Source organism: Oreochromis aureus, linkage group 15, assembly GCF_013358895.1.
Source record: "Oreochromis aureus strain Israel breed Guangdong linkage group 15, ZZ_aureus, whole genome shotgun sequence".
NCBI classification, from domain to species: Eukaryota; Metazoa; Chordata; class Actinopteri; order Cichliformes; family Cichlidae; genus Oreochromis; species Oreochromis aureus.
Genome location: NC_052956.1, coordinates 33,484,119 through 33,497,487, shown reverse-complemented (window position 1 = coordinate 33,497,487; position 13,369 = coordinate 33,484,119). Strand labels below are relative to the sequence as shown.

The following is a 13,369-nucleotide window of genomic DNA, read 5'->3' as shown; positions in this document are numbered from 1 at the left end:
GCAGGCGCAACGGTCAAGAAATAAAAGCTCAAGTCCCTTTTTCTTTGTGCATTACTTTCAAATAAAAACGTAATGCTCCATTTATTTCATCACTGCGCACAAATGAAGACAGAAACCAAACAAGAAATAATTTCCTCTCCTTTGTCACAAAACAATATTAGCTTTGATTTGGACACTTTACATACTCAAGCAGAACACTGTAAAATACTCAAAGCAATGCTTCTTTAAGAAATGAAAGCCTCAGAACTTGAGCACTAACTCATTTATTCCTGTAACCATGAACAAAAAAAAAGCCGTGGTCCAGCTCATCAAACACCTCAACACTGAAACCAAAGCCGATGATGATAATGATGATGACGTCGTGCAGTTTGGGGTTGATGGCTCTACGTTATAGAAGTTAGAGGACAGACAGAAGTGGGCTGATCAGAGAGAAAGCAGGCAGCAACGAGCTCACACTCACAGCTCTACTGCTTCACTCTGCAGCCCATGCTGTCCATGGACTGTCGGTGTGCAGGTGAGTGGGTGTGTGGACTGATGCTGTGACAGACAGGCCAGTCTTAGTATCCACATCAGTTCTGATGGATGAAAATGCTTGACTTGGCTCCTTTCATGGAGCTCGTTGAGGCTCCAGAAGGCGACGCCCTCTCCTCAGGCTTTGATCTCAGGGGTGGAAGTGTACAGCTGCTCAGGGTTCTCACTCCCCAGGTCCTCTGAGAAGGAAGTGAGGAACAATGTGATACATGACAGTGTAATATCATCATATATATATATATATATATATATATATATATCATGAAATCATCCTATGTACTATAAATATACACAGACATCTTACCATTGCTGCTACAGTTTAAACTCGAGTATTTTCCACGTGGTCATGACATGGTTTGAAAAATGTGCTATGCTGTGGTATCATATGGATAATTCACAGAGCTATGAGGTAAGACCAGATGGTGGGTCAGCAGCAGCACCGCCTCACAACCTTTGTCTCTTGTGCATATACAGTGCACAACACCACACAACTGAAACACAGCGTTATCAAAGACTGCCTTGTATTGCTCTAATCTTTATAAAAACTTTTTCATTCATTCATTCAGCATGACTGTCATTAAAGTAACAGTGACACGAGTCATCAGTTCAGAGTTAGACTTACCAGGAAGGACGCACTTCCACAGCCCGTAGGTTTTTCCCACCGCTGTCTGCCACAGTCGGAGCGTGCCGTCCTCCGAGCCGCTCGCGTACAGCTCCCCGTCAGGACTGAAGCGAACACAGTGCACCGGACCAAAGTGCCCCTTGTAGGATTCTGCAGACACATGAGCAGCAGTACCATTAGTTTCTGATTGGTCAGCTACTCCTTTATTTTGTAATGGACCAAAGAATCAGGGTTTAAACTTTTTTTTTTTTACATTTACAGATAAGCAAGTAGATCCTGTCATGAACTGAGCTGAGCTGGTCAAACAGCAAGGTCTCGTTTAAAAAAAAAAACAAAAACAAAAAAAAAAAAAAAAAAAAAAAAAAAAAACAACCTCTCTCTCTAGTGACATCATACTGAAGCAGAACAGAAACGTTGGGATGATATGTGAAACCGAAATAAGAACCTCGTAAACCCATATCTGGGGACAGCAAGTGAGGCTGTGACACATACCTCTTACATCCATGTTTTTAATTAGTCTCCGGCACTAGCACGCTGGCAACACATGTTTTTCATTACGCTCATTTTGAATTTGATGGCAGCAACACTTTGAAGCAAAGTTGGCAGCAAAAGACTGGGGGAAAAAAAGAGAAAAGAATCCGCTCGAGGAATGTTCTGGTCAGGAACATGAGTGGGAATGAAAAGATCATGTCAGAGAGCCAGAGGTTCACGTTCAGTAAAAAATGCATCATGTACAGACTAAGACAATCTGGTGACGTCTCTGTGTGCAACGGACAAGGCCAGACATAAGTTTTGGATAGCTGTGATGTTCAGGGCTCAGGCAGCGTTGCAGAACAACAGGCATGACTGAAATCAGTGCAAAGGTTCGGCAACACTTCACCAATCACCATGTGCGAACACATGCCGTGCACACATGCAGGTTAAAGCTCCATCATGCAGACAAGAAGCCATCTGTGAACATGATCCACAAACACTGCTGTCTGGACCACAGCTCATTTCAAATGGACTGAGGCAAAGCGGAAAAGTGAGAAAAGTCAGCAGCTGCTCCCCTCAGCAGTTAAAAGAAGCGAGGATGGTGCACAGGGGGAAACACAGCCCTGTCCTCTCTTCCACAGTTGTGTGGCTGCCATCAAATTCAAAATGAACGGTTTTCTCAGTGTGATTATTCGATATGTTTCCTAGGTTCTGCTGTAAATAAAATATGAGTTTATGACTTGCATTTATTCTGTATTGACGGGTTCTCTTTCTCATTTCATTAAAGGAGTCAGACTGCTCCTCTTCACAACACAATGGAGCACTCTGCTGCTCACCCAGCTCTTCCTTAGTGCTGTAGTCAAACTTGTAGAGCTTGAAGTCGTCACCACCGGCAACAAAGAAGTCCTTCTCTGGATGCAGGGAGGCTGAGTTGATAGGAGCTGGGGCCTCCACAGTCTTGATCATTTCCAAGCTTGATAATATTAATAAAAACAGAAACAAATTTAAATAATAAATGATGAGTGCTTACTCAATAACAAAGTCAGTAATAAATCAGCATTAACAGAGGTGGAGGATGCCCTCTGTTTTATACACATGTCACTCATTAACAATGAACGGGTGTAGCTGCCGGCTGACCTCAGAGCGTTGTAGAAAGCAATGGTCTTTCCATATGTGATCACAAGAATCTGTCCATCAGCTACATACTCCATGCTGCTCACTGACGTGTCAAAGGTCAGTGTTTTCACCTCCTGCATGGAGCTCCTGTCCCAGAGCCTACTCACACACACACACGTACAGAGTGGTTGTTATGCCTACTGTCAGAAGTGAGAGGTAAGACGGGTGAGGGCGTGTGTCACAGTGCACTGACCGAATGGTTTTGTCGTCAGCAGCAGAGAGGATCTGCTGGTCGTTGTTGCACCACAGAGCCTTTTTTATGGCTGACGTGTGGCCTGAAATCTCCTGTGGAGCTGACGGGGACAGAAGCAACAGACACATTACACCACCTGGAATCACTGCCTCCTGCTTCAGTGCCTCAGCAAACATCACACATCACATTGCAGGCTACCTCTACACCTGCCCTGGCTCAACCTTTGACCTTAAGGGCATAAAATTTCATAACTTCATTTGCTTCTTTCAGGCATATTTAGTTTTTGAAGTGTTCAGGATCTTTCTGTGAGGTCACAGTGAGCTGTGAAGCGCTCCAAGCCGTGCTGATACAGCACCATCTGCTCACTGTAAACAAGCGATCGATAAAGGCAACTTCCTCCACCAGCACAGACGGCACCTTCTCCATGAGTTACCATGGTAATACACAATGCTATGGAAGTTTTCACAATAAACTGTTACATTGTATATAATAATTTACACTTGATGAATTTATCAGCTTCATCTCAAAAGAGTGATCATGCAGATCATTTTGTGATTTTACCAAGTCTTACTGTGTGCTCCAGCACAAACCGATGCTGCCAGCTGCTGTATAACCACCCACACCCACAGAGCTCTGCAGTACATGCAGTGAGTGGCCAGTGATGGTCTAGCGACAGTACACTGTGGATATGTGGGAGCATGTACTGGTCGTACGGTCCCACATACACGTGTGTGCATGAGCGTGTCCACTCACCTGCTTCGGGGCTGCTCAGGTCATAGATACGCAACAGTTTGTCGTTACCTCCAGTTAGCAGGCAGTTGCTGTCCTGTCAAAAAGAGGCACGTATTCATGGGAGGCTCTTCACTCACACCCAACAAGCACAGAGAGTAAAGCTGGATTTATGATCCTGCACATGTGTCAATTTGCACGCAGTTTTCAGTTGTAAGAAGGGGGAGGGGGCTTGTCACCCATGTGAGACACGCTGCCGAATGTTGATTGGTTGATAAGTGAGCCGGAATAGAGCAGGGAGTCATAGCAGAGTTCACTGAGGACGAGGCAAAATCCGAAAAAACAAGCTCAAAAAACAAAGCATGAAAAGCACAGACAGTGACACGTTTCATTGGAGGTACACGCAGGCAAGCTGCCCAAAAATGAATTCCTGACATTTTTCTGTGACTGACACGGAAGAAGATACCCGAGTCTGGAAAGCTTTATGTTTTCAGATTAGATGTTGGTTCGAACAGTCTGAATGAGGTTTGGATGGACTGTTGTAAAGTGTGAGGAATGTGTGAGCGTCTGTCCAAGACTCTGTGATGAGTCTGAGAGTCCACAGTGAGTTTGTTCCACAGAGCTGTGAGCTCTATAGTGCAGTTATGGCTGTAAAGGTCAGGGTGTGGTCTGCAGATGCACTTTTCTCCTCCTCCTCCTCCTCCTCCTCCTCTCGCAGTCTTTGGAGCTGCTGCTGTGATTGTGAAACAGCTGGGTTCACATCCGGACCAAACCCTGCTGAGATCCCACTGAGGCTCAGACACAGGAGCTTGCCTCCTCATGTGCCCTCCATTTCTCCCACTGTGTCAACCAGTATCTAAACTTCATCATTGAATACCTCTCATTTTCTGTGGGTTCTCTACCTTGTTTGTGCATGTGTGTGTGTATTTGTTTTTATTTATTTTTTCACTTTGAAAATGCAGTTTTTGTAGGTAAACACTTGCTCTGAGTTATTTTAGTGTGGTGCTTTAAGCAAAATTCATGGTGGCCCAAATGTGTCCATCTGGGTACACTATTCCAGAGTTCATCCAGGTAATCGGTTTGCTTATGAATGCAACACTGTAACATGTATCCAGTGAATCTTTGCAAACAGCATATTTAATTAATATTTATTACAAGGCACTGCATGCATGACATTGTAACTGGAGCTGAGCATCACTAAAGCTTTGGCCCTAGAATCACTACGGACATGCAGGCTCAAATGTTTACATCTGATCACTTAAATCTTTTACTAAATGGTGATTTGAACTTGAGCAGGCCAGGGCCTGTTAACTTCTGGTTATTGATCAACATTGACTAGAATTGGGAGTTTCTCTTTACTGCACACAAAGAACTTGTTTTACAGCACTGACTGGACTAAAATTTTACCTTACCAACTAAATTCTGTTCATGGTGAAAGGTGTGCATCAATTTAAATCCATGAGTAGAGAAATAAATGCAATACAGCAGCATGTCTTTTAAAGAGCTCATGATGAAGTGCACTGACCTGAGTAAAGCTGACAGTCTTCACAATGTGTTTGTGTGCCAGAGACAGGACCTCATCTCCACTCACTGCATCCCACACCTTTCTGCAAAAGTCCACAAGGGAGTTGTTAACAGTGACCGCACACTGTGTGTGTGTGTGTCAGTGTAATATATGTGAATGCAGAAGCTGCTTTATGTAAGAGACAAAGTCAGAAGTGACATATATGCATAAAAGTCATTCAAAACCCAGTGTGCAAAACTGTTTCCTCTGTGACATACATGTGATAGAACAAGTCAGAGCCTCGTCTTAGAAATCAGTTAGAATGACGGGTACACCAATATATTGGCCAATAACAGACTCTTGGTAAATAAGACAACATTTAGCAGGACTAAATATTTAGCTGTTGTGTCACTGAATGTTGGCACTAGCTAAAAGTCTTAATGTTGAATAGCAGAATTGTCCTTGCTTTGCTGGAACAGAGGGATAAATAAGAATGAAATAATAGGAGCAGCAGGATATTCTATTGGCCACAGAGTTCAGGTCAGGATCACACTAATAAAAATGGCTTTACTTTATTCAGTGTAAAGCTTTTCCTTAGAAGGATGCTGGGAAAGCAAGGGTTACCATGGTGACCATGTCTATCACAAAGGCATGTAGGCTACGTCACTGATATATGCAAGCTAGAAAGGTCCCTGGAGCCTGTACTAGTGCTCACATCTAAGTGATCGATTATCAATACCATAGCATGAAGCAAAACAGCCGTTTAAGGTTATCTTGAAATCAAATGAGACCAGATCACACATGAACTGAGGTTTCAGATTGCATACAACAATACAACACTGCCAATGGATGCATGACAGATGATCCACAGAGAGGAGCACTGAGGATCACTGCTTCTTTCAGGCTAGTTTAGTCGGAGTGTGTGAACTCACGCTGTGAAGTCGGCAGCAGCAGTCGCTGCTTTGGTGGCGTCTGTGTTTAGAGTGGCTCCCCAGACAGCGCCCTTGTGACCCAGAAACGTTCCTATCCAGTCCCCTGTGTCTCCCTGGCGCAACATGGGCTTGCCATCTGATGGAGAGAAGCAGAGAGGATGTGAGATTCATAGTGTAATGGCAGGCGACAGTAAGTATAAGGGTGTCTGCTAGGTCACAGACACCCTTGGTGTCTGCTAGGTCCTGCTGACTGTGTGACAAGCAGGGGTCACTGACTTCTAGGTTGACTTTTCATTGTTGCTAGGTAAAATTGGTTGTAAAGAGTTGGTACTGCATTGAAAACCTCCTTGCAGTTGCTTTTTTTGCTAGCAGACTGCCACGTCACCGTTTGTATGGAACATGCAGACTTGTCTGCAAGAACTTGCCAATTAGTTGCTAAATGGTAGTGAAAGTGAAGAGTGCAGTGCAAACAAAATGCTCCCTTCAAAGCAAAAGCTGCATCTTTTGCAATGTGTTGGTTTAACCCTGAAACGGTTAGGCACAACCATGACACTGAAGGCACACCTTCGCTGTTCGTAAAACGTTTGCCTTCAGTTGTAACAGCTTCACTACTGCTCACTTCAATACTGATTAGTTGGCGAGTCAGCATCCTCCATGCAAGCTATTAATAAATGACTCTTTCAAAAAAAAAAAGACAAAGAAAAAAAGAACTGAACTTAACCTAGGAAATCCAGGAATAGGAACACTGCTTGCTTTCAAACGCCATCTTTCTCAGGGCAGGAATACCATCTGACAGCCCAGAGGCGATCATTATCTGATCATGGTCTTTAGGACATGATCAGATAATGATAAGCAGGATTTACTCTTTTCTATACTCTTTCAACAAAGTTATACAATTCGAGATCAAACTTTAGGAGGAAGGTAAACCATCAGTAGTTAAGCTAGCCGCATGTGCCTCTCTCTCTCTCTTAGGCTCACACACATACGCACCCCCGCGCGCACACAGACACACTTAATGACACCAGAAAACAATACAAAGACACAAAGTCCCTCAATAGAAGAACATGTTTTATAAAGGGCTCATTTTAAAGCCCAACCCGCAACAGACCACGTCCAGCAGTAACATCAGATTCTCACAGCCTACTTTATGTTCATAGTCCTGCCAACACCTCTCACCCTTGCAGGCGCTGATGAGGAAGTATCCATAAGGAGTAATTCCACTGAAGGCCAGGTCCACCACAGGCCGGGTGTGACCGGAGCAGGTGAGGGGAGTCTGTCTCATCGCCATGGTCCTCCGGCCGGCCGGGAGACGGTTCGCACTGACAGAGGAGACGGTTGGATGCTAGCGGCTAGCTAGCAAGCTAGGAAAACTAGCGGAGTAGAAGGAAAACAAGATATCAAGCTAGCTTTGTAGGTTATGTTCCGTTGGATAGCAGTTAGCTGCTGCTGCTGCTGCTCACACTGTGAATCAGAAAGAATAAACTGTAGGTCTGTCGAACAGCTCTACCTTCCAGCGAAGGAACGGCTACCGTGCTAATAGCTACAACATTGCAACTAACTAGCAACGTGTGACACGGCCAAACAACCATAGAGACGATGATGTTGCCGGTGTGTTACGCCAGTTCCGCTAATCACGATGATAACACTTCCGATGCCTTTCATAGTAAAAGTGTCATCGCTTCTAACGGACATTGATACGTTTTAAATTTTGAATGAACAAATATTGAATAAAGGCTTCTTCAGCAGTGCTGAGAGAAATTTTGATATCGATCCGATATCAAGTAAAAACGGCCAGTAATGTCCATACCAATACCAATACCTTTTACCCTATAAAGGAGGCTTATGTGGGGTAGCCTATGCCTATGTGTCATTATTTATTAGATGTATAATTATTAAATGCCGCTTCTATAGTTTAAATGTTCTATAAATATCTATCGTTATTATCAATACCTGGGTTGATCTACCCACCACTATTCTTCATGAGCTACCCGTCAGCTCGTTTTCGTTTTCAGACTTTAACTCAGACTTTTCATCGTGTAAAAGACACAGTTAAACGTTATGACATGGAAGGCATCAAAGCTACTTTGTAAACAGGACATATACTAATATTTCAAACAGAGATTGATTGTTTATTTGTATTGCTTATGTATGTAATATTATCACAGCACATACTGTCAGTGTTACTTGGATGAGCGCAGTTCAAGAGCCCGTGAAGGCTTTGTAAAAGACGTGCAGCTGTATGCGAATAGTTTGTAGTTTTTAGTGTTGAGGTACCGGCAGATCTCACACCAGGAATGAAACTATTAAAACTCTTTGTTTCGTTCGCCTCCATAAAACAGAAAGAGTGTATTTATACTCTTACCTCCAGAGGGCGCTGCGTGCAGGGGATGTATTACTGTAAACGCTCAGTGTGCAGCAGGATGACAGGGAGGGAGAGAGGAAGGTGCCTTGCTTCACGGCTGCGGGCAGAGATGGCGTCCTGCTGCCGGTGAATAAGCAGAAAACCGAAGCAGAGGGAGGAGACCGGGTAAGAGAGGACGCATCTTTCCGAGCATCGCATGGCAGAGGATACTCCCGCTGCGATGGCAGCACCGCTGTGAAAGCCGTGGATGCTCGCTGGTGCTGTTTGAGTTGCAGGACGTTGGGACTCCCCCAGGGGAGGCGGTGGGGCTTGTTTTCTCCCTCTGGCAGGTCTCTCTGTTCGTCCGCCGCAGGGAGGAGAGGGCAGAGGGAGGGACAGACGAGCGATGGCTGCCGGAGGAGCAGGATGCGGGGATACGGTAGAGGAATATCGGGCCGAGGTGGAGCGCCTGACCCGGGAGCTGGCGGAGGCCAACCGCGAGAAGATCCGGGCGGCGGAGTGCGGACTGGCGGTTCTGGAGGAGAACCAGAGCCTGAAGCAGCAGTACGCCGACCTGGAGGCCGAGCAGGAGGCGCTAAGGCTGGAGCTGGAGCAGCTGCAGGAGGTGGGGTCAGCAGGGGTATGACTCCTTACTCGAAAGCCATGCACTGGTCTGATTAGCGTGAGGCGTTTCTGACAGCACCTTCTCACCTGCACCCGCTGGAGGATGTTATGAGCTCACAGGGTGGTTCATTAAAAAGCCTGTCTGTGCACACTTCACCTGTAGTCACACCTGCTGGACATGCCAGCTCTTTAGCCAATATGGCTTCAGTTAGCTTGTCAAAGATTAAAGACGGTACTTTAATACAGGCTGGTTGCTTTATGCTCTTTATTTAATCTGTTTTTAAATCAAGTCATTATATTTCACACACTACAAACTTTCTGACCAAAATACTAAATTCCCCTCATACACCCACCATTTCTTTATATCATGCTTCCAAGTTTTCCGAGTCTGGTTTTCTTGTCATTTTTAACTGGTTTCAGTAGTTCTTAGCTTTCTCATGGGCTTTTTTGGACAATGGCAGCTTTTTCCACTCATCTTCAGTCCAGTCCTTGTAACTGACGATTTTCAGAGGAATGGTTTTTGTTTTTAAATCCATTTAACACTGACCTATGAATCATTCGAGCATAAAAAGGCACCCCGTGACTACACTTAACAGGCAACTTGGCAAAGAACCAGTTTAAATTGTATCTTTAGGAACTTGTGTTGCAGGCTGCTGGAGACAAAACACATTATTATTACATGGGCTGGTACTTTTATGGTGCTGTTGTTGAGCACTCACAGGACTTCCTGCTCCAAGTCTCATTTACCCAATCCCATACATACGCATTCAGTGCTTTAATCTATGCCTAAGTATTTTTTAACATTCACTCACACTCAAATTCCAATAGATGCATCAGGAGCAGCTCAGGATTCAGTACACTGCCCAAGGCTACTTGTGGGCACAAGTAGGACTAGAGGAGTCAGGAGTCAATCCACTGACCCACTCCACCGCCTGAGCCACACCTGCCCATTTCTTTAATTGCATCTATGGAAAATATCTTAAAGAAATTGGAAAATCTCCATCAAAAACAATAATTTTTCAGTATCGCAACGATCCCAAATGCACTGCCACTGCACTAAAAGTATACATGGATAGAAAAGCGCACAGTAGAATACAATCAGTCATGGACAGGCTGCCCCAGAACCCGGACATCAACATTACCTAAAATCTTTAGCATAACTGAGGGCAGCGCAGAAAGCCACTAAATACAATACAACAACGCTGGCACCTCATAAACCTGTTTGCGTTTGTATCCACGTAATGAACATGAGATTAATATTCGCTTTCCTTCAATCTCAGGGTAAATCAGAGAGGTCTACATATTAAAGTGTCCTTGGGCAGGATACCAACTCCCCAAATTACCAGTCGGTCACTGTCTGAGTGTCAAAGATGAAGCATTTATGGCAAAGAATAAAGGGCTATATGAATGTGTGAATGTGGCTTTTTGTAGAAAAGCACTTGGAGTGGTCAGTAAGACTAGAAGAGCTTTATATAAATCTCAGTCCACATACCAGATATAGTAGCAGTGTCCAGGCTGGGTGAAGTTTCCCCTTTTAGAGTTAAATAACGGTGCAGGCTACACTTCTGGTTGTCCCCTTCTTTTTAAGTTTCAGCTTTGCAACCATACTCCCCACGGACTTTGGTTTCCTTCATGCTAGTTGGCAGGTGTGCAGTGGTTAGCACTGTTGCCTCCTGGCAAGAACAACCCCAATTTGACCCTACCATCTTTGCGGAGTGTGGTGTGGTGGAATTTCCATGTGTTTGTCCAAAGACATGTAATTAATGGGGTTAGGTTAACTGGTGATTAGGTGTTCACTCCTAATCGACTGGTTTCTTTCTTTCTGTGCTAACCCTACATCAAGCTGGTGGCCTGTACAGGGTGTACGCCGCCTCTCGTGTGATGGTAGCTGGGATAGGCGCCCTGTGACCCTGATAAGGATAAGCAGAAGAGAATGGATGGGCACTGGCCATTTATCGACATGAAACAGCACATTCTGCAAGGGTTAGCTGGGTCATACCATAGAAATGTTGGTAGAGTTTTAAAGAACCATTGGGGAATTTCACCATGTGTAGTTTGTTTGTCTTTCAAGACTTTAAAGTACTCAGCTTTACTACTCAATATATTTTATAGAATTATGTAATTCTGCATGGGGTTTTTATCCACACTGGAGCTTAATGGTGATAATGATTCACCTCCATTGAGTCTCAGAGATAAATTTGGGATCGTGTAATTTTTCTGACTTACATATATTGGAGAGCTACTGTATGCTAACATTAATCCACCAGTTTGTGAGAATGTGTATATGTGTCCATGTGACTCCATTAATTTAGAGAATATTTTGTTTTCCATATGGAATTTCTTAAATTCAAGTGACCAGGCTACATCTCCACTGCCTCTGTTTCTCTTCTGTCTTCTTTTTAAAAATACATTCAGGACAGAGATGACCTACAGGAGCAGGACTGAATCCATGATTCATTTTTGTGTTTTTTACAGTTTGTCTTGATGCATGCTCAATCATCTAGCATGCATCAAGAAATTTTAACCCACTTTGGCAAGGACTGCCTAAATGTGTACGTCAGTATGAGCAAACAGCACGTAAGATGGCTGATTACAGGAACCACATGAGATTCAGCCTCAGATGCAGACAGAACAGAATCAACTTTTTGTGATATTGTACAGTTGTTTTCATTGCTATGAACAGCAACAACTAAGACTAAGTTAGCATGTACTAATAGCAGCACAAGTTACCGTTGTGTTTGTTGTCTTTAATTCTCATGTAATTTTAACTTTTTGGTGCTAATTTTGTTTCCTATGAACTTGATTGAATGAATCCACTCCTAAGTGTTAATTCAGTCAATCCCTCACACATTTTAAAGTTTGTGTTAAGTGGCCCAGAACACAGGAAATCATCCTGGACCAGGGCATCACTGAGCTTCTGGATAGTCTGAGGTGCAACCTGGCAGTGTCAGATGCAGTGAAATATGACGTCCCTTAGGTGTTCTAGCAGATTTGGGTCAGGCAAGCATGGGGGCCAGTCAATGTCATAAGGCTCTGTCTCCCATTTCACTGTTAAATGTTCAAGGAACCACAAGGAAGCCAGCAGTCTTAGAGCGGGGTGATACGGTACTATGAGATCTGTGAGGAGATTTGAGATTTAACAGGGAGTCAGTGAAAAGAAGCCAATTTGGGGGAAACATGCTCTCTCTTTCTAGTCCATATCAATATTTTGGATCAACTGAAGGTTTCTCAACAAGTTTTTAGAGCAGCCCATTAATAATGAATTACAGTAGTCCAGCCTAGGGAGACTGGGTGTCATCTGCACAGGAGTGAAAATGTATGCCATGACGTCTGATGATACTGCCTAAGGGAAGCATGTATAATATAAACAGAACTGGTCCTAGCACTGAACCCTGTGGAACTCCATAATTAACCTTAGTGTGGGAAGTGTGAAGTGTATCCATTTACATGAACAAATTGGAGTCTATTAGATAGATATGATACAAACCACTGCCGTGCAGTACCTGTAATACCTACAGCGTGCTCTAATTGCTCTAAGTACAGTACAGTATTGAACGCTGCACTGAGGTCTAGCAGGACAAGCACAGAGATGAGTCCACTGTCAGAGGCCATAAGAAGATCATTTGTAACCTTCACTAACACTGTTTCTGTGCTGTGATGGGCTCTGAATATTTTTCAAATAAATAATTTAAACCACAAACGATTTCTCTGTAGATTATCAGTTATCTGTTTTACAACTTTCAAGAATTTTTAGCTGGGTAAAATGAAAGACACACAAACATACTCAAAGACACACTATGCTGCTTGTTAATGGTGTTTTAGCTGCTTTGGTCTGTGATCTGCTAACACTTCAGTCAGAGATGTGAGGACTGCTTATTTTTCACACATGGTTTCAGAGAGCAGAGGTTACCCTCAGGTTTTTTTCATCACTATTAGTCATATTTCTGCTCCTGTGAAAACTTTCTTTCTTTGTAGAAAAACTCAGTAATATGATAAATACGATTTTTCCTTGGTCAGCCGTGCTCTCTATTCCTGCTCCAGCTCAGCTAGCTATTTTAGAAAGATCTTGACCTGTTCCTTTACCTGAGCTGGTCAAATTAGTTGAGCCAGTGAAGGCATTCTTCTTCTCGCAACATTTTAAGTGCACCTTTGTTCAAGAGTGTCTTTCAGTCTATCAGTCCCTTTTTCCTTACTATATTCAGCACTTCACTAGTTCCTGTTAAATTCCCTGCTCATTTTAAGA

The 13,369-nt window shown here is 43.7% G+C and overlaps 2 protein-coding genes across 3 annotated transcripts in view; one reads left to right on the top strand and one right to left on the bottom strand.

Moving 5' to 3' along the window:
• Positions 1-37: 37 nt before the first annotated feature.
• LOC116313763 (serine/threonine kinase receptor associated protein) lies at positions 38-8,659 on the bottom strand. 2 transcript variants are annotated; one of them, XM_031731564.2, is made up of 10 exons: positions 8,524-8,659; positions 7,338-7,531; positions 6,162-6,297; positions 5,251-5,332; positions 3,750-3,822; positions 2,997-3,096; positions 2,765-2,902; positions 2,464-2,600; positions 1,154-1,303; positions 38-710 (listed from the first exon to the last, which is right to left on the bottom strand). In XM_031731564.2, the coding sequence occupies exons 2-10, from the start codon at positions 7,447-7,449 to the stop codon at positions 649-651; spliced, it is 990 nt and encodes a 329-aa protein (XP_031587424.1). In that variant the 5' UTR covers positions 7,450-7,531; positions 8,524-8,659; the 3' UTR covers positions 38-648. The 2 variants fall into 2 exon arrangements, with proteins under 2 accessions (XP_031587424.1, XP_031587417.1); XM_031731557.2 differs by lacking the exon at positions 8,524-8,659 and adding an exon at positions 7,669-7,822.
• A 211-nt stretch (positions 8,660-8,870) lies between these two features.
• The window catches only part of LOC116313919 (protein bicaudal D homolog 1-like), a 31,750-nt gene continuing 27,251 nt past the window's right edge, over positions 8,871-13,369 (top strand). Inside the window, exon 1 of the mRNA XM_039598455.1 lies at positions 8,871-9,127. Within this exon, the coding sequence (XP_039454389.1) occupies positions 8,909-9,127 (219 nt within the window). The 5' untranslated portion in view covers positions 8,871-8,908. The remainder of the gene's footprint in view (positions 9,128-13,369) is intronic.

Coding starts and splice junctions, on each gene's coding strand:
- LOC116313763 (XM_031731564.2), bottom strand. CDS start 7,449: ATGGCGATGAGACAGACTCCCCTCACCTGCTCCGGTCACACCCGGCCT. Junction 6,298..7,337: donor CCTCATCAGCGCCTGCAAGG/GTGAGAGGTGTT, acceptor TCTCTCCATCAG/ATGGCAAGCCCATGTTGCGC. Junction 711..1,153: donor GTGGAAGTGCGTCCTTCCTG/GTAAGTCTAACT, acceptor CTTCCTTCTCAG/AGGACCTGGGGAGTGAGAAC.